Raw genomic sequence first — 25954 nt, forward strand, 5'->3', positions numbered from 1 at the left:
CTTGGGACGCTGAGGCACTAGCCAATGGATATTAATGACTCAGTGTTTGACCCTCAGACTACCTCTGGCCCTGCCTTCAATGAAGGCCACAGAAGCCCCTGGCCTGTGTGAGATAACCAGATGATAAGACCCACTTGGTTCTTTGTGACTTCAGAAGGTCCAGAGTCCAAGCACTAGCTATTCTATAGGCATGCAGCCTCTTAGAAGATGACATCTCACAGGTCCGGGAAGAGGAAAGATCAAATTTATTTAATACAAAACCTTGCAGCTGTGTCACTGAGGTGGAGGGTGGGTGTGTGTGGGGGTAAATGGTTTCCGTTAGGTCTGCTCACTAGTGAAATCCCACCGCAAGATGGCTGCATCTTGGCTACTCGTCCACTCACTCAAGGCACCATCAGAAACATCTTAAGACCTCAGAAGACCATTTCTTTAGCAAGGAATAAATTAAAAAAAAATTAGTGAGAAAAGTATGCATTTCGTTTTCCTATTAAAAACAGTATTTGCTGTAGGCAAACAGCTTCCTGTCTTGAAGCCTTCAGCATGGTAGAAGAAAAGAAAGAAAGGGTATAAAAAAACAGCTTAAGAACATCTGTGCTCCGTCCAACATTGTTTTCTATTTTATGCATTGCCCGGAATGAACCTTATCTTCAAGTGGGCATCTCACAGGGGTGACTCCCAGGCAGCTTTGTTTCTGCATCTGTGGCAGGTGAGGTCATGGAGGGCACCGGGTGCAGCTGTCTGCTGGGTGCCATGCACTTCCAAGGACCACGGACTACCCAGAAGCATAGGCCTTTGAAGGACCAAAGGCAAAGAGAAAAATGAGCCCCTAAGCCAGGCCGTTCACTGGAAGTGATCGACTACAAAACAAAAATGGTTTCTGTGTGTGAAGATAACTAGGAAAAGTTCTTTATCTCTGTACAAGAGAAAATATTCAAGTTTCAAAATATCCCAATGGCCTGTTTACCCTGAATCTTCTGCGGCTCTCGGCTCCTGAGGATGCTCCAACTTGGTGAGAGGGGGGCCGGGTAAGAATTGACCAGCCCCTCTGTATCTCTTTATGCCCCACAGAAATGTAGTAGGATGGATTAAGGACTGGTGACTTGGCCTGAGGAATTGCTATGTTCAGTGGGAGCAGGGCAGATTCATAAATAAGTGCACAGAGCTCTCGGAATACAGGGATCATCTGCTCTTCTTGGGATGTGATGTCCTCTCAGGGAGGAGCGTCTGCTCCCGTGGTCCTAAGTTCCGTCAAGGGAGCCTTCCGTTCTCTGTAGGAACAAGACAGAAGACAAGCTATGGTCATACCCTTTAGGACTGAAGACGAGCCTGGTGGAAAGAGATGTCAAGCTGCAGATAGCACTTGACAAAGGAACCCCAAAGCAGTGTTATGTTGGGCTGGTACCTCCACCCTGGGAGGCCAGTTCTCACCCACACTTACTCTTCCCTTTTGTCTATCCCAACTCTGCAGGGCTGCAGCCTTCACTCCCTGGAGACATGTCCCACATTAGAATATCAACCAGCTTTATCAAGCACTTTCTTTATCAAGCACTTTATGTACACCCAGTGCTAGGTCCTGTGGGTGCTACACTTACCCACAGAGCAAGTCTACTAAAGTTAAGAGAGATCTGGCTTCTTGTTCCAGCTCTGCTTCTAACATGAGATGAACCTTCTCTGTCTGTTTTTTAATTGCAAAGTCGAAGGGCTTCCACATGGATAAATGTTGAAGACATTACACTAAGTGAAAGAACCCAGAAGCAAAAGGAACAAATATTGTACGATTCCATTTACATGAGGTCTCCTGAGTAGTCAAACTGATAAGAGCTAGAAAGGAAAACTCTGGTTCCCAGGTGCTGGGGGGAAGTGCAAGTGGGGAGTTAATGTTTAATGGGTAGACTTTTGGTTTGGAATGATGAAAAAGTCCTGTGGATGGATGGTGGTAATGTCTGCACAACACTATGAATATACCTAATGCCACTGAACTGTAACTTAAAAATGGTTAAAGTGGTAAATTTTGTTGTATATGTTTTGTGCAAAAGGAAAAAAAAAAGGTTCTACATACCATTTTGTAATGTTTTCTAGCTGCTTTGCATGGTATTTTTTGACACCTATGCATCCACCAGTGACTGGACCCCCACCTGACCCAAGTGCTATTATCTACATGGAGGATGCAAGAATTTTATATCCTATTCATTACTGACACACGGTGTTACCACGTGGAAGAGGTCCTAACAAGCTGCAGGAGGTTTGCAAGAGGCCTGAGCTAAGCCAGAGAAGGTCTTCATGGAGCTGGCCTCCAAGGTGGGACAGGTATAGACACAAATGGATGTAGAGGGGCAAGAGTGGGGCAGGTGGAAAATGCTGGAGCTGAAGGGCCCTGGGCCCCAAAGGGCAGGCAGCAAATGAGTCCATGACTCTGGACCCTCTGTGAGCACAGGGCTCCCTGCTGCAGGTGGACCTCAAGGAAGCAAAAGTGGGGGCAGCTGTGGGGATTAGCCAGGGTCTTGAAAGCCCTGTGGCCAGGCTGGTTGGCTCCCAGAGGGTGGGCTGAGCTAGAGTCCCTGTTTTGTTCTGGCCCTGCCACGTCTGAGGAGACTCTCAGAACAGGATGCAGGTCCAAAGGGCTCCAGCTTGGCAGGTTCAGGCTCTGCCTCTCCTTTGCCAGGAGAGATGCTGGCAAGTGGGCCAAGAGAGTGGTGTTGGCCCCCGAGGGCTGGAGGCCTGCCAGCCTTGGCAGCTACCTTCACTTCATTTCTTCCGCTTTGCCCAGAGGGGTGACCCTGATGTCCAGCCTTCCTGCAGGCCCCAGACCAAGTCCCTCCCTAGACGCCTCTGCTCTCCTTCACCAGGCGAGGCGAGTACTGCAGATGGAAAGGGCTGGGCCACAGTCAACCGGACCTTGAAATAAAGGTTAACATGCGCACATCCAAGACCTGTCCTTCCAGGGGCTTAAATCAGTGGCCAGCTGTCAGCCACCCAAGAACAGCCTTGAAATCGCCCCACTTCTAGACAGAACATAGTGTGGATGCTCTCAAAGGTCATTTTGCTTCTAATGGCCCTTTCTGCTTCTAGAATGTATGTGCCCCTTATAGAGCACTTCCAGTAAACCAAGTCTGTGCTAGGTATTCATTTAACCCTCGCAACTACCAGGTGGTGGTGGGGTGGTTATTACCTCCGATTTACAGGTGAAGAAACCAAGGCCTCCAGAGGTTAAGAAATCTGCCCAAAGTGGCATCTTTGGGTAACTCATCAGGAGGTTGGGTTAGGTTTTAAGGGGGTAAGAGAGAGGGGTGGGATCTCTGGTTCCTAAGTCAAAGCCTGGCTTCGGTTGAATTCTGTGAAGAGGCCATTTCTGGGCCAAGTGATATAAATTCCCCATCCATACCTCATGCTGCCAGTGATGAAGAGACCTTTACATAGATAATCAAGCTGCATTAATATGGTAGTTTGCAAAATATTTTGCACCCGTGTTTCTCCTTTTACCCTTAAGAACGTTCTAATGGGTGGGCTGGTAGTGTGTTTGTTCTCCTCACCATCAACATTTTATAGTTTGGGAAGCTTAGTTTGAGGAGGACAGGATCACCCAAAAGATGGCTGACCCAGGGGGCTGGCTGGCTCCCCAGAGGGAAGGAGGTCAGTTGTGACTGGGGAGCCACCTTCTTGCAATAAGAAGGCAAGGCTTTCTGCAAGATCCTGGGCCCCAAGAAGGTTCACCCCTTTCATGTAAGTACAAGGTGTTCTCTTTCACATTATCTGTCTGCCTGGGCCACAAACACAATTTATAAACAAGGCAAAAAACGGCAGAGGAAAAATGAAGTCAGAATGTGCCATTGAAGCAAGTCAAACAATACTAAATTAGTATTTGGCTAAGTGGCTATCTCATTGTTAAGATATTTCCTCCAGTGTGTTTTCAGAAGCAACGGCCATTAAACAACTGGGAATGATCGCCAGGTTTGATTTCAGGAAGGAAATCCCCTCCCATTTCCCTGCTGGGCAATTCAATTAATTTTCTCCTGACCCTCACCAGCTGATCATTAGCAAAACTAGACCTGCTTCTTTTATAAACAAAATGCATTCGCTTAAAGATTCGAAATCTCTTTCCCAACGGCTGGGAACCCCTGAGCTCCCGCCAAAAGACTATTATTTGAGATGGCAGGCCTGGCTGTATGAGCTCTCGGGGGCATCCTGGGAGCAGACTCCTGGACCCACGGGCCAGCTTCTGGGGAAAAGGAAAGTTCTATCTGTCCTGGAGCTCAGAGCCTTTGTCCAGAGACACCGTTTGGATTGAAGACAAAGTAAATAAGTCAGTCCCGCAGGCCCAGCAGACCTGCCTTGGGTGGACACAGCTCTGTTTATTGTAGTGAGAGCATCTCTTTATCTGGATCCCACACTGTCCATGAAGCAAAGTTCTTACTTTCCACTTTCTCAAGGCCATGACAGCTGGAACAATGATGTCACTTTTTTGAGGGAGTCTGGGAAACCTAGATTCTAGTCCTGGCTCTGCTACTACCTAGCTGGGCGACCCTGGGCAGGCTGTTCTAACAACCTGGCCTTCAGTTTTGTCACCTGTACATTGGGCCACCCGCCCTTCCAATGCAAGTCTCTGGTTTCAGGAGTCTCGGTGGGATTAGGCTAGAAAAAGACATTTATTTCATTCCTCTTTTCCTCAAATTGATAGCTTTCCTCCATAAAAAAGAATGTCAGTGGTTTCCTGCCCATCAAAGGCATAATGAGCTCTCTATTTTATAAAAATTCAGACTCCAGGAAGACAAAGGAAGCCGGGGGCCCATTGCAAGGGCTATCAGCAATCCTGCAGAAAATTCTTCCCAAACTTTAAAGAAGCAGTTCCTCATTTCTCAAGGTACTAGCTCCCAGTTAGTTAACCCCTGCACTGCTGGAGAGGTTGTAAGGTTGGGAGTGGGAGGACAGGGGGAGGCAGGTCTTAGCAAAATTTGAACTGGGACCTCTACATTTAAAAAAAAAAAATTCCACTTGCCAAGTAGTGGCTTCCTAAATTCTCAGTTTCCTACAGAGTGGAACCTCATAATGAGGTTTGAGTCCCTTGCTTGCAAGCCCTAACTGACCTCTTCCTAGCACTTGTTCCCACACCCTTTCCCCTCCCATTCTGAGCTGCTTGGACTGCTCCTCCCCTCATACCTCAGCTCCTGCTGATCTTTCTACCGGGACCTGCTAGTCAGACTCATTCCTCATGGCCTGCTCCAGTGACCCCTTCCTTGGGGAGGAAACAGCTAACCAGGCTGGTCTCTCTTCCACATTTCCATAGCGTCTGGTGACCACCTTGCTTTACTAGTATTAACTCATCTCATTCCCTCATTGGGTCAAGGACTTTGAGTGGCCTCTGAGGCAGAGGGCCTGGTGTGTTGGGGTGACCGGCATAGGTTCTCAGAGTTCAAAGCTCAAATGAGCTGTGGGTTCCTACACCCCTCAAGCATGTCTGCACCCCCAAACCCCTGACCAGTCTACCTCATTTCCAAAACCCAACCTAGACTAGGAGGAAATGTGCACTTCAATTATGGGGAGCTAAGTACCCTAGATTCCCAATTCTATGGGGAGGGGAAATTCTGTCTTCATAGGAGGGCTGTGATATAATGATAGAAATGGTGGGAGAGAATATTTGAAATTACAATAGGCCAGAATGTCTGGCCAACCTGATGACCACACCTTCACTGTCCCAGGCTAGTTTTGAGTTCCCTGGGGCTCCTAGTCTAAAACAGATGGGGCCAGTGTAGGGGTGTGATGAGTGGGAACGCAGAACCTGGGTGAGTTTGGAAATATTGCATTATTTAATGGACTATTTAAAAAAAATGTTTATGAAATGTGTACTTACAGAATATCTGTTTTCCATGAAATCTGCAAAACAAAAGATAACATGGAGGTGAGCAGTGCACTGAGCACCTTAGGCTCCCCCATCCCCACAATCTCAGGAACTGGGTGGGTAAGGAAGGGGGGTGGTGCAGAAGGAGATGCCAGAGCCACAGGTTTACTGGGTGCTCAGCGGGATGGCTCCTTTGCCCACAGACAGCTTCCTCTAGACCCTGTCGCTCCATGTGACGAGTATATAAAATCCTTGGCAGCTCATTGGACATTTAAAACAGTTTAAATATATATTTTTTAAAGTAATCTCTACACCCATCGTGGGGTTTGACCCTAAGATTAAGTATCACATGCATGGGGCACCTGGGTGGCTCAGTGGTTGAGCATCTGCCTTTGGCTCAGGGCATGATCTTGGGGTCCTGGGATGGACCCACACTGACCTGCTCCCTGTGGGGAGCCTGCTTTTCCCTCTGCCTATGTCTCTGCCTTTGTCTGTGTCTCTCATGAATAAATAAAATTACAAAAAAAAAAAAAAAGTCACATGCTTCACTGAGCCAGCCAGGTACCCCTTAAATACTTTTTTAAAAATTAGTACTGCATGTTATTTCAGGAAAAAAACTGAAAACTCCAGTGAGGTAGAAAGTAACAGATAAACATGATCTCTGGTTCCACCCTTCAAACCCTGTTGCCACTCTTGTCTTCCAGTGATTTTCTGCTCTCAAGAGGCTTTTTTTCTGAGTTCAGATATATAATACAGGCCATTTTATAGCCTATCCTTATTACATAACACAATTTTATAAACAATCTCTGGCACCTTCTTAAGCATAATTGGTAGAAGCTGCATAATAATTGTTAAATAGATGTGTACTTGTTTACTTCTCCAGTTCGTTACTTTAAAAATTTAGGTTCTTTCCAAGTTTCTGCTATTTTCAATAGTGCTGCTATATCCTCTTTGGGAATAAAGCTATTCCCCTATTTCATACTAGTTTGGCCATTCCCAGGAGTGGGATCAGTGGAGCAGAAGGTATACACATTTCTAATGCTCTTGGGATATATGACCCAAGGATTCTCTGAAATGGGAGGGCCACCCCTTGCCCTGCCCCTGGAGAGACTCATCCCAACACTGTCTTCTTCTCAGAGTGCACGCTGGGACTGGATGATCCTGCCAGGCTACAGTGATGAAGATGGGCCTGGCCAAAAGTCAGGAAGATCAGAGTGAGGTGAAGAATGGCCAGTAAGAACAGAAAACATTGTGTTGAGGGTGAGCCAACCCTGCCTGTGTTAGGGACAGTTTTCACCAAAACACGCAAGAGAGGGTTGTGGTTTGCCTGTTTGAGAAGGACCAGGCCTCCACTAGCAGCTGTTTCTAAATGGGCCCTGGTCCATATTGTTGGGGTTGATTCCCCCAAAGAGCCCCTTATGGACATAGACCTGAAGACAGAGGACTTCTTGTTGTCTGGGGAAGGTCCCAAGAGGAGATGTGCGTATTGGGGATGGTTGCCAATCTTGAAGGTGGTGGAGGTAATGGCAGGAGGGCCCTTACCCACCCCCTCTGAGTCCTCAGTGTTACTAGGGGGATGTACTCCAACGGGCCTCAGTTTCTGCCCCGCTGCCTAACCTGAGTTTTGGGCAGTCTCAGGGCCCACCTGTCACAACGGTAGTCACAGCCCTTCTGTTTCTTTCTCTAATTTAAAAATATCCTGTTTCCAAAAGTCCACTTCCCCCTCAAACCCTGTCTTATCACAGCTCTATTGTGCGTCCCCTTGAGAGGGAACAGGGCCAGAAGTTCCTAAGGGGCCCCCTTCTGTCCTGGCTGGGCCAGAGGCAGACGTCAACGGCCAAAAGGATGAATCAGCCTGACTGCGAAGTCGAGCCATTGTGTAAACTTCCACGCATTGAGTGAGGCATGGGCAGCACTCCCACCTCCAACCCAAATCTGACCTGGAAGGACCTGAAGGACCCCCATGCTTCCCACCCCCCCAAAACCCCAAGGGCTCTGGAATCAGACACAAGAAATAAAGAACTTTAGGCTGTGTTTCCTAAAGCAATATGAATATAAAAAACTTCTAATATGCTGAAAATAATGAGGGAACCCTAGGTTTATGCACACTTGTAGTTTCTGCTTCTTTTTGGTAAGAGAGCAATCACCACAAAAATAGAATCTGGTGGGGGCACCTGGGTGGCTCAGTCAGTTAAGCTAAATGTCTGCCTTCAGCTCAGGTCATAATCTCAGGATCCTGGGATTGAGTCCCTTGGCAAGCTCCCTGCTCAATGGGGAGTCTGCTTCTCCTTCTTCCTCTGCTTGCTCTCTCTCTCTCTCTCTCTCTCTCTCTCTCTCGTCTCAAATTAATAAATATTAAAAAAAAAAAAAAAAAAAAGAATCTGGTGGGTAGTACCATTTTTTTTCCAGGGTACTTTTTTACCTTCTTGGATTCTAAAGTAGGAAATAGCACCCTGGGCCGGGGTTGGCAGTGCCCATTGGCCTGGCTGGTTTGGACCACACAGGATGGGTGGGGACTGAGCCCCAAGTGTTCTTCTCTCCCTCCCAGAGGGGTTGTGACAGAGAGGCCCTCTGTTCTATGGTTCTTTCTTGATGACAGCTACTCTTAGTATATTAAATTTCTACCCCCTTTGGAAACACCTGGAACAGCAGGAGAGAGCAGAAGGTGAAGACTGAGTGAGCAGATACTCCGATGGGAAGGTAGGCCCTGTCTGACCCAAAAGGCATAGGTTAGTGTCTGGGGCAGGACTTGGCATTTCTTCCCAGGGCCTGGAATTGGCAGGTGGGATGTGCCCAGGACACCTTCTGAGGTGGGCACAGGGCATCTATAGAGGAAAACCAGCTCTCCTGCTGGGAGATTTATGGGAAGTAAATTTCTACAAGCGACGGTTTCTTAACACTGGCATTACTGACATTCTAAGTTGGATCTTTTTTTTTTTTTTTTTTTGAGTTTACTTACTGTTCTTTAGTAATGTCTATATCCAGTGTGGGGCTCAAAACTCATGACCCTGAGATCAAGAGTTTCATGCTCCTCCAACTGAGCAAGCCAGGTGCCCCTGGCTGGATCATTCTTTGTTGTGCGGGCTGTTGTAAGATGTTTAGCCATATTCCTGGCCTCCATACATTAGATGCTATAGCACCCCTTCTACCTGCCCTGCCTTGGCCCCCATTATGACAACGGAAAATATCTCCTGCCTTGAGGACCAGTGCTTCAGGCTGTGGAAATGTCATCTTAGACCTGAGTTTTCATAGGGAAGAACTTGACTGCATTGTTGATTGTAGCAAACCATTTCACTCTTCTGTTTTAAAATCCAGGGTAGGGGCATCTGGGTGGCTCAGTGGTTGAGCACCTGCCTTTGGCTCAAGTCATGATCCCAGGGTCCTGGGATCGAGTCCTGCAACAGGCTACCTGCAGGGATCCTGCTTCTCCCTCTGCCTGTGTCTCTGCCTCTCTCTGTGTCTCTCATGCATAAATATATAAATAACAAAATCCAGTGTAAATATACACAAATAGGTTTTGCTTTGGATGACCTGCAAGCCATTTTATGAAGTACTTTTAGAATAAACTGGAGCATTATAAAATGTCAAGGACTGAATTAGAGTAAGGATACAACTTTCTAGGTGAGCTGGATATTGCAGTCCACAGGAGGCTCTCAGCCAGGCTGAGTGAAGTTGTGGAGAAAGCCATAGGTAGTCATGCCTCTGTGGAGAGGCTCCCAGTCCAGCTCTAATTTCTCCCTTTTTGTTCTTGTCAGTAGGAGAGCAAGGGGAGGAAAAGAAAAACCAAACCTTTCCCTGGATTAGTCAGAGAAAGAGGAAGTTGATGACAGGTCAAAGAAGTTTGGGGGCAGGGTGGTATTTGGGGCTGGGGAGCTTTTGATGCCAGGTCACCCTGCAGCCCAGAGCACCAAAGCTCTGAACAGGCCCTGGGAGGACACACCACCTAAGCCAAAAGAACTCAGATGAGTGACACATTATCCTGCATAAAGTCCAAGGTAATAGGGGATGAGAGTAAAAATTGGGCCCAGTTAAATGTTAACAGAGAAAGGCACCAAACTGTAACCTGTATTACTTTCTTTAGACACTCACTTTTTAGGATTATCTACATTACCACTTAATAAGAGACACAAAAACAGACTTTGTACCCCTTTCTAGAAAGCCGGATCAGAAGCCATAGCCAGAGTCCCTGTTGCTGACTGGGGTTTGCAAACTTGACCTCAGGCAAATCACTGAAAAGGGAATACTTACTTTAAAAAGCTTCAAGTAAAAAATAAAATAAAATAAAATAAAATAAAATAAAATAAAATAAATAAAATAAAATAAAATAAAATAAAATAAAATAAAATAAAATAAAATAAAAAATAAAAAACTTCAAGTGCCAAACTTGCAGATCTAAGTTACAAGAAATTGTCTGCAAGTTCTTCGTGGCCTAAGTTACAAGAAATTGTCTGCAAGTTCTTCGTGGCCTAAGCGAGCTGATGGTTACATAGATGCAAAAGCTTTCTAACCTATTCGGGCTGTATTCTAGGGTTTGCTTTCCCTTCTCCTTAGGCTTCTCTCAATTTGGTCTCTTCAGAAACACATTTCCTAGTTCTGAGAACCCCTCTCCTTCTTTCCCTAACATGTTGTAATGAATCACCTAACAGTTGCAGAGGGGAAAAGCTCAAAGATCAGGGGTTTCCTTGCCCCAGACTGAGTTAACTGCTGGAACAAGATGTTAGCTTAGCTCTATGTCAACAAAATAGTAAGCTCCAAACAGAAGAGCAGACCTAACTACAGCCATGACCCAGCAGTGGATACTGAGTTGGAAGATATTTCCCCTCCTACCAATTTTATTGAACCCACCTGCCCACCAGTCTTATCATCACCCCCTCCACACTCTCCTGAGAACACAGGTGTTCACTGCAGCAGTTCCACGTGGGTGAGTGGCATTTTATTGAAAAATTAAGGAGAAAACAAACATCCTGAGGGAGAAATGAGGGTGGAAACCAAGTCATATAACTGGATAAGGACAGGGACACCTTGGACACCTGGGGTGCTGAGCAGTTGCGTGTCTGCCTTTGGCTCAGGTTGTGATCCCAGAGTCCCAGGATGGAGTCCCATATCAGACTCCCTGCATGGAGCCTGCTTCTCCCTCTGCCTGTGCTTCTGCCTCTCTCTCTGTGTCTCTCACGAATAAATAAATAAAACCTTAAAAACAAACAAACAAACAAACTGGATAAGGACAGGGCTGAGATCAAACTCCAGGTCTCCCACTTAGGGTGTTCCCTTTAGGATTACAGCAGGAAGAACCAACCAGGTGGACTCCAGCCAACACAAACATGACAGAAGCACAGTGAGTTGGCCCCTGAGACCCATGACTTAATTCAGATTTGAAGGGAAAACTCAGGCTTAATAGCAAATACTTATAGGGTCTTGGAGTGGAAAGTGAATAAAGTATTAGGATGGGCTCCAAGGGACCTAGGAAGTAACTCTTAGAAGTTACTTAGAACCAACGTGTTCTGGGGGAATGGCTCAGGACAGACCAAAGCATAGACAAATGACCATTACTTCCAACTGCCAGGACAGTGACTCTGTGTTGTCACTGGAAGGCAACCGAAGGTCATCCATTCAATCACCTGATTTGACATGAAAACACTGAGCATAGTCAAATTCACAGATAGACCAAGTAGAATGGTTGTTGCCAAGGGCTGGGGAGAGTAGCGAGTTCTTGTTTACTGGGTATGAAGTTTCACTTTGGGAAGATGAAAAAGTTCTGGAGATGGATGGTGATGATGGTTGTATGGCTTTGTGAATGTATTTAATGCCACTGAAATGTACACTTACAATGCTAAGTGGGATGTATATTTTGTCACAGTTCACACACACACACACACACACACACGTATACACACATACTCACAAAGCTGAGCTTAGAGCCTAAAGCCAAGATTGCAAAGACCTAGCTCCTCCCACAGCCTACAGATGCCCGACACTCCTCAGCCAGCCCACAACACGCTCCCTAGGGCACTGGACCTACCCAGAGCCCCGCCCTGGAGCTGCTCCTTGGAGGCAGGCCTGCCCGATGCCCTTTTGCTTATCTAGAGGAGCAGTTTTCCTTTGTATCACTCAGGGGAAAAAGGGGTTTAAGAGCCAGAACTACGCCCTGTGAGCCATTTCCCAAAATAGCCAGCCCTGAAGTGCTGCTGGCTGGAAGGTGGTGAGGACTGAGAAATTAGGGTGGGAAGAATAAAGACCGAAGAAAGAAGGGTTGGAGAAGACCTAGCTCTGCATGCAGCCTGTTCACTGACCTATCCAGAGACCCACGGTCACCAGTGAGTGTCACCTTTATTATGTGTCACCTTTCTCCCCCCCCAAAACATGCACGCACACGTGTACACACACACATATACTCATGTTGGAGGATGATCTCTGCTGGCCACCCCTGAGTGATCCTTCCAGGATTGCTGGGGAGTGAGGAAGACCCTACCCCTTCCAACAGGAAACAAAACATAACTTGTGGTACAATCAGAAGGGAACTCCGAGCATCCAGAAGATGCTTCTATAAGACCAACAGCCTCAACATGTGAGAATTTGCTAGGAATACAAATTAGCCCCACTCCACACCTACTGAATCAGAAATTCAGGGGGTGGTGGAGCCACACCATCTGTGTTTTAACAGGCCTGGAGAATACTCCATCCAGATTCCAGCCCGTGTCCCTCATTTCACAGAGGTGGTGACCAGGGTCCCAAGAAATTCTGCGCCTCATCCAGACCATACAGGCTGTTATTTTCAAGAGAGGTGAATCCTCTAATGACATGGATGATAATGTGAAACTGAACAAAGAGAGCTGGAAAATGTAGCAGCACGCAGTCCACAGTCCGTTGTTTTGGCAGCATGGACATGGAGAAGAAACATGAAGAGCTCTGCTGGGCAGCCAGGCTCCCAGCCTCCAAATCCCTGCTCTGCCCCTATTGGCTTTGGGATTGGGAGGAGTTATTTAACCTCTGGGCCCATTTTTCCCATCTGCAGGGTAGGAATAGTAGTAGAGCCTCCATCAACCCTAGGATGGTTGTGATGATTGAGCACAGAGCGGCCTCTGACAGTCAGAGGAAAGGAAAGAAAAGGGAAGAGACTTGACCCGAGGTCAGCAACCTCCTCCGAGGGAGCAGGAAATGCTCGGAAACAGCAGCTCCGGAGGCTTCCAGGACAGAGCCTCTTCGGCAAGGGGCGACCACAGACTTCCAAAGCAGCACTGTGATTTTGGCTGGGGGCTCAGGGCTTTCTGTACCCTCCACCCCATATGCTGGGCAGCAGCCGGCTGCCAGTGAGAGACCAGATGACAGAGGAGCCCAGGGCCTAGCAGACTCCTGACGGCCCAAGTGGGGCAGGGGGAGCGCCCTGGCCCGAAGTCAGGAGATGGCTCCAGTCTCTGCCTGGGCCTCACACTGAACCCTAGGGCTCCAGTTTCTCTGGATCTCTCAGCTAAAAGGGCTTGGATGCTCCTGTACAGTAGGGATAATCCGAGGACTGGTGCTGGGGTAATTAGCACCATCCACCCCCACCCCCACCCGGCCCTAGGCTTCCTCATCCCCCTTTTCTTATTGAAATCATCTCTAGGGCACCTGGGTAGCTCAGTGGTTGAGCGTCTGCCTTTGGCTCAGGTTGTGATTCCAGGGTCCTGAGAGCGAGTCCCACATTGGGCTCCCTGCAGGGAACCTGCTTCTCCCTCTGCTATGTCTCTGCCTCTCTCTGTGTCTCTTATGAATAAATAAATAAAACCTTAAAAAAAGAAAAAAAGTCAGTGGGTACAGAAAGAAGCCTTCTAGGAGCTTCCCTTCTTTAACCAGAATCAGAAACTGTTGAGCAATGAGGACAGCCATAAATCCCCTCTCCCAGGGAAGGTTTCTGGCTCCCAACATGACAAAGTCGGTGCTGAGATGGACTTACATAAACAAACCTTCATTAGTTTCCTCCGTGTATTTACCTTCCCACTCTGTCACTTCTCTGCAAATTTATTGTTCTTGGTAAACATGTTAAATAAGCCCCCCGTTTTAACCACTGTGCAGAGTTTCTCATCACTTCTTCTCCCGCTAATCTGTCTTTGGTCAGTCTAACTGCCCCTTTGGGAGGCACTGGGTTATGGCCTTCACCAGCTGTAAAGAGTCTCCAACAGGAGGCTCAGGGCACAGCAGACCCTGAGACCTCCAGTGGGGGAGGAGTCCCCGTGGGGGGATCCCCGTGGACTCCACACACCACCAGCTTCCTTTCCTCAAAACCAAAGGCAGTGGCAGGTGAGAGATCAGTGATGGGGAGGGTAGAGTCCAGCTCCAGGGTGGCCCAGTTTGAGGACTTGCTTCCTGTGTGAACTTGGGCAAGTGTTTTAAGTGAGGCTCTATGCCTCAGCATCCTCATCTGGAAAACGGAACTTACTGTGAGGATTCAAAGAGATATTGTAACATAGACCACTTGGCATACACAGTAAACGCTCAATCCTTTCACATAACCAAAGCAACCCAAAGTGAACAATCTCAGGGACCAGCAGGGGAGTAGAAGGGGTGTTTTCACACAATTACCCAACAGGACCAGGCATGAGCCCTCCTGGAGCCCTAACTTTTTGTTATGCTGGAAGGATAGAAGACATCTATTTATTTCCGAATTTGCATTTTGCTAGCTCTAGAGTGCAAAATGAGACACCAAAACCAAAAATTGCCCCAGGAGATGGTTTCCGAAAATCAGTGTCAAGTTCCACAAGAGACTGAGTTTCTGTTCTACCCTTGAAAATACTATTTAAAAAAAAAATTAATGAAGGGGTGATTCTTCTTTTAGATAAGAAGTAGTCTCCTCCAGTTAAGACAGTGTTTCTCATAGGCTGGCAGCGTCAACAACATCTGGGAACCTGCTAGAGTTCAGATTCTGGAGATTTTGATTCTGTGGGTCTGGGCTGGCCCTGAGACCCCAACTGGTACCGGTCTGTGGCCCATGCTCAGAGAAGCCGGGCTGTACCAAAGTTTCTGGGCCAGTTGCAATGCTTCTCAGAGAATCCACTTAAATACAGGAATGTGTACAAAGTAAGATACCCACATAGTGACTACTTCCCCCAGAATCTTACTAATAAGCCTTTGGGTTATGACTTATTTTCAGAATTTAAAAGTAGTCTTTATATTCCATTCATTTCCCCAGAATGGGATAGAATAATTTTACAAAAAATGATACTGCTGGGAGCCTGCCCAGTTCCATGTCTGCTAGGGCACTGTGCTCAGTCCTGGGGGAAGCTCTTCATGACCAAGTGGTGGAGTGGGAATTGAGCTGGGGATCTTGAATCAAAGACAGGGAGAAACAAAGGAGCAGATCCATACCCCACCCCCAGAGAGACTAAAGCTGCCCAGCGTCTTCAAAGCAAAGCACTGACTTTGTCTATGAACTTTGGGCACCCACTGTTGTACCAGGGCCTGTGGGATTGGGGGCAGGTAAGGAGCGCTGGTGGGCTCCTGAGAATAGGTGGGGCCATGCCACCTCTCTTGGGGTCACACGAGCACACAGTGATGCCAGGACACACTCCAGCCCAACTGCCCATTAGCTGGGTATGAACATGTGAGGTTCTGTTTCCCTGGCATGCAGTAGGCACTTACTAAGTGTTCATTGACTAAATTACAGCACACATAACACGTGGCTACTTTTTAAGAGTGGCAGGAGAGAGGCAGTCAATAGTTTCACCCTCCTTTGCTCCTTCTTCTCCCTGCCCCCTCCCCAGGCCCCATGGAGGACTCAGGAGGAAGCGTCCCCCAGACTGGGGGAGTCAGGGGCCCTCACTCACCAGGGTTAGCTTTCCGGATTTCACTGTACACCGTCTCTGTGCCCTTGGTTTCCAGACCTGGAAAGTGACCAGGCACAGTCAACAGCCGCCTCTGGGCACCAGGTCAGCCCACTGCCGAAGCAGGAGAATGTCTGAGGCTCCCTGCTTGCCCGCTACCCCACCACACAAGTGCCCGTCTCCATCAGGGCCTGGAGACCTTGTTGCCACTAAGCTCAGGCCATTTCCATTTCCTGGCTTTAGAAGATCCTGGTCTAATTATCATCATTCTCAGCCTGGAAGTATGAGATCAACAGGCCATTATGGGGGCAGGTCCACCTACTCAAGGGGAACCCTGGACCTGAGGGCAGGCCACATGTAGAGGGGTCTCCAGTATAGGCCTGCAGCCTCCAGCTCACGGGGGGCCCCATCCTTCCTTCCCTCCCAGCGCGTCTCTGTGTCCAGCTGCTTTACCAGCCCCTCCCAGGAGGCAGGGCCCTGAGGCCTGGGTTAGAGCCTGGGCATCATCTCTGACTTTAAAGGCTCAGCTGGGACTGAGAACCACTTAAAATCTTGACAGCTGGGCTAGTTGATTTCAGATGCCAATACCTGGGCCTCATACTGATTCTGATGGGCTAGGGTGGCCCTGGCGCTACTGTTTTCTTAGAGCTTCCAGGGAATTCTAATAGGAAGATAGGGTTGAGATCCTCTGGTCTGGACTCTTATGGAAAGGCAGACAGATGACCGACCAGGGTACGGGTTATACCCAGAGGAGACTCAGGGTTTGGGGTACAAAGCACGCAGGAGGGCATCTGTTGAAGTATATGCACAGGCTGTGTATACACACTGGTACACACACTCATACTGTCTCCATGCATCGTACACACCTCCAGTGTGTACACACACAGCACGTACATACATACACACCCACAAGCCTCAGGAAACAGGATGGGGCCCCGCCACTTCCCCTGCCTCCTCTCACCTGCACCTAGGACCAGGAAGCCTCATTGTAGAAAGGTAGCTCCTGCCATGAGGCCAACATTCTCTTTCTACAGATCCGGAAATGAAGCCCCAGACAGGGTAAGACGCTTCCTGCCACCATGCTCAGTACACACACGGGTGTGGTTTTCTTTGGCCGGGGCATGCCCATGGACTAACTACAAGATACTCGACTCCCTGGGCTCCAGAGATGACCCCCGACCCTGAACATATCCCTTTGGGCCCCCACAGCCCTTCCTCTTTGCCACGTCCCTCCTTGTCCTCCAAGTTCCAGGACAAGCTTTGTTTCGGCTCTTGGGTGCACACATCCTCACCCATCCACCTACTCCCTGACACTCTCACCCCTTCCTGTGCCCAGGGAAGTCACGAAGGACTCCTGTGCTCCCACAGCACTTTGGGGACCCTTGCCCACGACCACGCTGACATTATTTGTCCCACGACTGTCTCCCTGGTGGACCCAGAGCTCCTCCAGGGCAGCACCTGAGGCCACATGCATCTCCTGATCCCAGGCCTCGCACAGCTACCTGGAGGCGCCCATACAGGTTTGATAGGACAGTGACGGCACCAGTCAATGTCCTTGCAAGTGTCTCTATCTCAGACCCATGAGCTTCAGGAAGGCCTTGGCATTATGAACCTCTTCCCCGGGGTTTTAGATTTTAGGATTAAAATTGTGGCCATTCATTAGACACTGAATGCTGGTGGTTCCTGGGTTAGGACCTGAACACCAGGAGGAAGCCTGGAGGGTGGGGGTTCAGATCCCAACAGGTGACCTTGGGACATCTGGGGTGGCCAGGGCCTTGCAGAAGGCTTCATATGACTCCCCCAAGGCCCCAAACAGGAGTTGGTACTCACCAGAGTGGCTGAGATTCCAGGCACCCCTCTGCTAGGACACCTGCTTTTCTCTAAGAGATCAGCAGAGATGCCTATGCCATTCCCCATGCTCCCTTCATGGCACCAGATTTTGGGGGTATACAGGGAGGCTCCAGGGATTCCCAATCTCTGGGGACCTCCATATCCCTAAGGGATTCTGCTCAATGTTAGGACTGGGTGAGTTACTCCTTCAGGATGATCCTACCACGGAAGAGGAAGGGAAAAGGTGACTCGGATCCAGAGCTCTCAGGAGCTCCAGGCTGTGGGGCAGACAGCTGGGGATACACAATATAGGACACTGTACCCTGGGTGCACTGGGGTCCCTGTCAGCTGGTCCTCAGACCCTATCCCATAATGGGAGTGGGGGCCATGAGGAAGGAATGGAGGGAGGGGGTGGGGTGGCTGAGCTGGGGGACCTGGACACCCTTGTAAGATCCACAGCCCCCAGGACCACAAGGGGTGCTGGTAGACCTCTCTGGTCACCTTGGGGACACTCTAACACCCTCTGGACTCAAGAGCCACACTTGACCCCCTTCTTCCTTATAACTGCAGATCAGCCAAGGCAGTGGGGTGTTTCCACTTCTTGGCTGAGCGGCTACACTTGCAGCTGCCCCCGTGGTTCCTCCTGCTGCCCCCTGTCCTGCCCCTCAGGGATGGGCGGGGGCTGGCACCTCAAGACGGCCACCTCTGCTCGGCAGCTGCCTGCTAATGAGTAACCCAGGCCAACAGGCTGTTTGTCTCTGCTGTCAGGGATGTTTCCGGATGGGGCTTTATTTTGGCTTCTGTTTTTCTCTGTTAACAGAGAAAGAGATGGCTTCAACGTCATGGGGTTTTCCCAGCAATTAGCCTCAGAGCAAACAAGAAACAGACCGGGTTTAACAAGTTCCTTCCCATCCCCCCACCCCCACCCCGCCTCCATCCCTGAGTGACTCCTTGGTCAGCAGCCAGAATCAGAGCTGGACACGGTCCCCATCCCCTCCTCCACCTCAGCTGTGGAACTGGGAGCCTTGCGGACAGGGAACTGGATTGGCCAAGACCAAATCAAGTTGACTCATCGCTGGCCTTGAAACCACAAATCTTGATCCTTACCCTAGTAATGCCCTACCCACCCCTTGACAAAGCTCTACCCTGCTGTCCCTTCTCACCAAGGAGGCTAGTTCCAGAAAACTCAACTTGAATCTTCTGGAAACTCTTCATTTCCACCCACGTGGTACTCATTCTAGCTCTCCCGAGGCCCTCACAGCAACGTGGGGAAAGGGGACTACAGCTGTACTACTCAGCCCGGCAAGGAAAGCACCCTTCCACCTCCTGTCCTAGGACTTCTTTTTCCTTTAAAGCCCACCCCACCTTCAAGCAAGAAGAAGAAAACCAGACACTCTAACATTCCTAAAAGAATGGATCTGGCCTTTTCAGGGAAACCTCAGAACGACCAGAGCCCAGGGCGATCCCCATCTGCTAGAGCACCCAGTGGAGTCTGGAGGGTCAGGGGACAGCAGGATTTTCCCACACATATTCAAAATTCTTGGGCATCTCTTTCCCCATTATGGTTCCCCTTTCCTTCTGACCCCGGAGTCCCCTTAAGAGGAAGTAAGCTGTTTCCCATGGGACTGAGCCATTACGCACAATGATGGAGCGGCCTTTGTATCAGGCTCTGGTGGGACAGAGAAACCTGGAGGGGAGCCCCCTACAGCCCCTTAAGCCACATCCCACCCAGACTCGGTTCTGAGCATCAGACCCCTGTGCTGTCTCCACTTGGGCATCTCATGCTTAACCTAACTGAACCCTTTCTTCCCAGTCTTAGACACCATGACCTTCAGTTTGGTGGTTCAGTCACACAACCTATAGTAATTCTGTTTTCCTGATCCCTGCCATAAAATTTCTCCAGTGTTGTCACATCTCTGGAATATATCTTGAATCCATCCACTGCTAGCACTTTGGCTCCGCCTTCTTGCCTGGTGATAACACACAGATCTCTCTGTCTCCTTCCAGATCCTCAAATGAGTCCAGCTCTGGCCACCTTTCATGCCTTCTCAATGCCCCCCATTCCTTTTCTTCCGAGCACTAACCAGAACCTGATGCTATCTACATATTCTTTGGTTCCTTACTTTCCTGGCTCCCTCCCAGGCTATACCTCCCCGGGGGTTGGGGGTACACCATATATGTACCTTGGCTGCTTGCATAGGGGCTGGTCCGTGCACCCTTAATTTGTTAACAAGAGAACCACTTTACAATGAAATAAAGAGGAAGAGAACTGCAGGCCTGCCATGGCCCCCGGGTCTGGTCCAGATCCAGAAGCGAGATGCCCTGTGTGGTCAGACAGTACAGACCCTGGGGGCCACTCTGATTGCAGACTGTGGGAATGGTGCCCCACTGGGTAGCACACAGCCTAGGAGCTGCAGGGGACAGCCTTACCTAAAGATTCTGTGCACATGCCTGCTGACATGGTACCCAGAACCTAAGCAAGGGAAGTAAGGAACCCAAAACTCCTCCCAAATCGCAGAGCCAGAGGTGATGAAGGGATGCCATTGCCATGTGACTCTGGCTAATGCTACACGTGCCTCATCTGGAAAACAGCATTCAGCTTGCCAGGTTGAGTGGACACAGTGGCAGTGCTTGGCCTCAGTAGGAGGAAGGCGGATGCATGGCAATGGCCCTAATGAGCCTCCCAGCAGGGCCAGAAGGCTCTGGGTGGCTCCTTTGAGTACAGTAGCCTGTGGCAGAGCTAGGGTGAAGGACAGCTAGGAGGATATGCATGGTTATTTATGGTGTCAAAAGCAACTGGTGGGGATCCCTGGGAGGCTCAGTGGTTTAGTGCCTGCCTTCGACCCAGAGCATGGTCCTGGAGTCCCGGGATCGAGTCCCACATTAGGCTCCCTGCATGGAGCCTGCTTCTCCCTCTGCCAGTGGCTCTGCCTCTCTCTCTCTCTCTGTCTCTCATGAATAAATAAATAAATAAAATCTTAAAAAAAAAAAAAAAAAGGCAACTGGAAGTGACGTTCTAGCATTTGCTATGGATCAGTCCAGCCTAAGTCAGTCTCCCCAGGACAGCACTGGGGCTGGGACCTCTAGGCCAGCCCACCCCTGAGGCTGAAAACTGGAAGTATAAAGCTAGTGCCACTGTTTACACAGAAGGGGACTCTGTGTCTTCAAAAGCATTTACCCAAGAGTCCCTTTAAATAGCCAAGCCCTTACTATCTTCAAACATGCATTTCATTTCCCAGAGCTCGGTGTATAAGCAACTCTTTAGGGACGATGCTGGATGTGGGCAAGGAACAGACCTGTAGAAGAAAGCCCAAACATCCAGAAATGAGGCTGCCCTCAAAAAGTCTCTCAATGAACACACTTCTTAGGACTTAGTAATTGCTCAATAAAACCTACTCATAATTAACAAGGTTTTATGCTTCAAAAGCCTCAGCAGGGGTCAATGCTCCTGCTGTAGGCATGTCCCTCAGGTCTGTCTGCTAACCACCTCCCTTCTGACCAACTGAAGGGACCCTTGTCCTTGGGTGATGGCACACCTCACCCTGTTTGCCTCCAAGCAGGAAACAAAACGTGGGGAACAACTGCAGTGATGGTGTTTACCTTGGTAAGGCTCAGGTGAGGTCACTTCTACTTCTGTGTATTCCACATCCAACGTCAGAGGCTCTGCTCAAAAGAACCACAGCACCCTACAGTTAGACAAAGTCTTCCTGGGGGGCCTCAGCCTGTATTAGAGATTTCTACTCAAGTGACTGAAGGATTCCCTATTCCGAGGAAGAAGCCAGACACAGGCTGAATGGCATTCCAGGTGAGCAGGACACATCAGGCCGGGGAAGGTAGTGAGGAGTCCTCCTCCCCCCAGAATGTGGAGGGAACCTCCTGCCCAGATCCTCCATTGTTTCTACAGGGGAAGGATCTGTAAAAGCTCCGTAGACATGGAGAACAGCCAGGATCAGCCGGCAGTTAACTCTAGAAGTCTACCCTTTAGCCACAGGCACAGGAAGCTATCTCCAAGATGGAGAGGATCTCAGGAAATGGGGAACAGGTGTCCCCCAGCCTAAAGATGCCCTGAGAGTATAAGCTGTCTGCATAGAAAAACAAATTAACAAAAACCCTTGGGCTGCTATGGGGAAATCTGGTAAATGAGTTTGTCTTCAACTCAAAGTAATAGTATTGTTTTATTTTTGAAGTCTTGGAGTCAGGTTTTCTCACCAGCACCAAAAGCAGTGATGTGCGATCAAGAACATCGATGTTTAGTTCTTTAGAACTTTAGCTCCCAAGATAGCAGCCCCAAGGGGAAGGGAATTTTGAAAAATAATTTAGTCCAATCCTTCTGAATTTTAAGCCATAGCAAAGAATCTATTGTTCATTGTCTTTAAAAACTAGCAGCAGTGCGGGAGGCCTGGGTGGCTCAGTGGTTGAGCATCTGCCTTTGGCTCAGGTCATGATCCTGGGGTCCTGGGATGGAGTCCCACATCAGGCTCCCTACAGGGAGCCTGCTTCTCCCTCTGCCTATGTCTCTGCCTCTTTCTGTGTGTTTCTCATGAATAAATAAATGAAATCTTTAAAAGATATTAGCAGCAATGCTATTTTATTTTTGATAGTGTATGTTTTATTTTTATTAAATACTTAGATATCAAATAATATTTATAAGTTATGTATGAAATACACATAATAATAGTAAGTTCCAGCATACCCATCACCTCTCTTAAGAAAAAGAACATTTTTATTACCTCTGAAGTACCCTGTGTGCTTCTCCCTATCCTAGACCCTTAATACTTTCCTTCCAGCTTTACTGAGGTATAATTGACATGCAACCTTGTGTAAGTTTAAGGTGTACAACCTGATGATATACTGCAATGCTATTTTAAAAACATCTGCACCTTTAGTATCCAAGAGAAAAGAGATCCTCCTACGGTACCCAATAGCCCATTCTGAATCAGCTAGTTCCCTGTTAGGTATAACCCAGCTCTTTCCTACTGGAATTTAGGTTCTTTCTTTCTTTCTTTCTTTCTTTCTTTCTTTCTTTCTTTCTTTCTTTCTTTCTATTTGTTTATTTTAGAGAGAGAGAGCAAGCAAGTTGTGTGTGTGGGGGGAATCTCAAGCAGACTCCATGCTGAGCATGAAGCCCAACACAGGGCTCCATCTCACAACCCTGAGATCATAATCTGAGCCAAAACGAAGAGTCAGATTCTCAACAGACTGAGCCACCCAGGGGCCCCTAGGTTACTTCTCAGTAAGGACACAAGATAGAATCTTTGGAGCAAGTGACCAGCCACCTCCGTTTTACACAGCAGCCAGGGAGAGTGTCACTGAGAGAGGGAAGAGGGGCAATATCTCCAGATCTTAACCGTTTTAGTTCTTTTGTAGGGGGTCTTTTTTTCTGTTAAGGTTTCTAATTAAAAAAAAAAAACTTAGATAATTACCTTTATTTTCATTTATTGGTTTCATTGCATGGTTTCCAACATCTTCATTGTAACCTAGTTGAAAAATAACAATTAGGATGAGTGGCAATGGAAATCCTAGTTTCCTATAACTTAAGAAACTCAGTGCCACTAACACATGAAGTCAAGCCTAACTTCCTTAGCGTAGTGGGCAACCAGCAGTGTAGCCGATTCTGGATTCCCTCCTGGTCCTCCTATGGCCGCATCCAACTCCTGTGTGGTCTCTTTATAAATACCAGTGACTTGCTCACCATCCCGTGGGAGGGACATTTATGCTTATGAATTGTTCAAGATTCAGAATTGTTCACTTTGAGCAAACTCTTTAGAAATTAAGCTTAATTCTAAAGGGATGGGCCAGTAACCAGAAACATGAAGAAAACTAGCAAACTAAACTCTCCAACCAGAGAGCTAGATGCATGAGAACATGGTTTAGAGAAATGGTGGTATCTCCAGTCTGTCACCTCAGTGGGCAAAAAAAAAACAACTTTTTAACTTTTTTTTAATCAAGTTGTTCTCTATTAAAAATAATTCTATGGATTACAAATAATATAAATAATACTTCTAAAGAATACATGATTTTCCATTATGCATTTAAGTTAATTACTTATTATGATTACTAAAATATTTTATACAGTGAAATAATCCATGGAGACAACATAAGAATTAGAGTATTTCTTGCATTTTGGAAATTTGGGGGGGAAATCCTATTTTAATATAAGTCTATATTAGCATTTAATTTAAAGTGTCTATGTATTTATGTATAATACAAATACTCAAAAGACCCCCCCATGCCACCATATTTCTGAATGTAATTTCTCAAAATGATACATTTGCTCTTTTCTCTTTATTGGTCCATTATTTTTATTATTACAAATGTCTTATTCACTTTTTAGTAAGGATTGTACCACATAATGTACTTTCTTTAGTTCTTGTTCTATTTGATGGATTTCAGGAATACATTTTCCCCAGTTTATTTGTTTATTTACTTATTTATTATTTGTTTGTCTTTATGTTTATTTTTTTAAGTAGGCCCCATGCCCAGTGTGGGGCCTGAACATACCACCCTGAAACTGAGCCACATGCTCTGCTAACTGAACCAGCCAGGCACTGTCTTACTCCATTTTTAAAGGTTTATGATTTGGTAATATAACAATTACTCAATTCTCAAAACATATTTCTCAAGTACGCCCTGCAAGAGGCATATCTGAACTATTCTAAAGTTCTCATTTTGTGGAACACTTACACAATTAGAAAAGAACATGAGCATTCTATTCCCAGACTTGCTGATAAAGAAAACTGGTCTGGGACAGGGCGTAGTATGTGATAAAATCACCCACCCCTCTGGGAAGCAGTTGGCACCTCTGCTCAAAGGCTCAAGCAATTTTCTCCTAGACCTAATGGGATTAAGAACTCCTGGAGATTGGCTACCCACTCTACTGAGCTGACTTTCAAACTTGTGCTAAGTCTTATAACCAGGTGTTCTTTGATTGTACCACTTTTTTCTTTTAAATGCCTCCACTAACAGCGAAATATTTAAATTAGTTGTGGCAAAATCTGAAAGGAAACCATCTCGTGCTTGTAATAATTAATTCCATCTGAGAAGATGTTTTACCAATGTCTTTTTTTGGGTATTTTTTTTTTTTTTTTACCAATGTCTTAATTTGATAACTTCTCTCTCTCTCTCTAACAAAAGGATAGTAATTATACTTGGACAATGTTTAAAGTTTTGAAAGATAACCCAGGATGGGTATCCACAGCATTGTAATTATTCTCCACCTTTCATTCCCCAAGTGTTTAGGCGGTGGTAAAATTAGGGTAAAATGTTCTGCTTTGCTTATCAGCTCACCCTTCCATGACTGATCGGATTAAGTGCCCCTATTTGAGGACAGGGCTTCCCTTCCAACTTGAACTCCGTCACCTACAGATTCTGCTTCTAAGAGGGGTAAGGGAAAACGTTTAGCAACTGCAGGAAACCGTGACTCTACCGTAATGTCTGTTGACTTCAGTATTGGGGTCTGACAACATCTTCTCATTGGTGGAGTTCAGAAGTGGTACTGCTGGCCTTAAAATGAAATTTCAAAGGGAAAGAAAAAAATGTGACTTTTTTTGGCTCTGACTTCAAACTAAGAAAATAATCAAGGAAGATTATGAGAAAACCAGGAAAAGATTTCTGAAGTTAGGAAAACTTTTACCCTCTCATGTGGAAAACTAACATTTGACAAAATTTTTCAAAATATTGACAAAAACATTTTGCTGTTAAAATAAGTATTAGGGCCACGGTGCATCTCACTGCTCAGAATTCTTCATCTTGTGCTACTGCTTTTCTTCAGAACAGAGCTATCCTTTCCATACTTTTGGATTTTGGATTTCAAGAACAGTCAAAATATGACAATCTCTCTCTCTCTCTCTCCCTCTCTCTCTCTTTTTTTTACAATCTCTTTTTTAAAAGCCAGTTCTATTTTGCCAAGTAAGTAAATTTTAAAAATTTCATCTACTACCAGTATAATTTCATAAGGAAAAGGGGATTTCACAAGTAACAGTATAGGAAGGAGATGACCTCAGAATAAAGCTATTCTTTCCATGAAGGACAGCTGGCAATCTTCCAAGGAGCCAAATACACACATGTGCCTACACACACACATCCCTATACCACTTGCACCTAAGACCGTATTTTTCTGGGTTTTCCAAGAAAAACTGAAAAGTTTCTAACAACCAGCATTTCCCTACAGTTTATGCATGTCTACAGAGCAGTCACCTATCTTCCAAGTACACACACTGACCTGGACATCTCCACTGGCGTCTGCTTGGCTTTAAAAGAGAAAGAGAGAATCCAAAGTCAATATAAAATATCCACATGTGTACTAGATAAAAACACTCATCTCAACCATATTTGACTTTCCTGAAGATTGAATATCAATAAAAAGAGAAGAGAAAGTCAAATATATTCCTGTTTTTTAAAAAGAAGAAAAATAATGAACAAAGTAGATCTTCTCTTGGTCTGATACCAAAAGATTTCACATCATTTCCTCCATGAATATAACATTTTGACTGTTTTA

General features: G+C 47.0%; 1 protein-coding gene across 2 annotated transcripts in view; it reads right to left on the minus strand.

Annotated features, from left to right (window-relative positions):
• Positions 1 to 222: 222 nt before the first annotated feature.
• PECAM1 (platelet and endothelial cell adhesion molecule 1) overlaps positions 223 to 25954 on the minus strand; it is a 52656-nt gene continuing 26924 nt past the window's right edge. The window contains exons 10-16 of one of the 2 annotated variants that reach the window (XM_041724603.1): positions 25679 to 25706; positions 24884 to 24960; positions 22881 to 22934; positions 21058 to 21120; positions 15631 to 15687; positions 5846 to 5868; positions 223 to 1268 (exon numbers count right to left, since the gene is read on the minus strand). In XM_041724603.1, coding sequence (XP_041580537.1) covers positions 1239 to 1268; positions 5846 to 5868; positions 15631 to 15687; positions 21058 to 21120; positions 22881 to 22934; positions 24884 to 24960; positions 25679 to 25706 — 332 coding nt within the window. In that variant the 3' untranslated portion in view covers positions 223 to 1238. The remainder of the gene's footprint in view (positions 1269 to 5845; positions 5869 to 15630; positions 15688 to 21057; positions 21121 to 22880; positions 22935 to 24883; positions 24961 to 25678; positions 25707 to 25954) is intronic. The other variant, XM_041724604.1, reaches the window with a different exon arrangement.

The sequence above is a fragment of the Vulpes lagopus genome, chromosome 12 (genome assembly GCF_018345385.1).
Source record: "Vulpes lagopus strain Blue_001 chromosome 12, ASM1834538v1, whole genome shotgun sequence".
Taxonomy (NCBI): Eukaryota; Metazoa; Chordata; class Mammalia; order Carnivora; family Canidae; genus Vulpes; species Vulpes lagopus.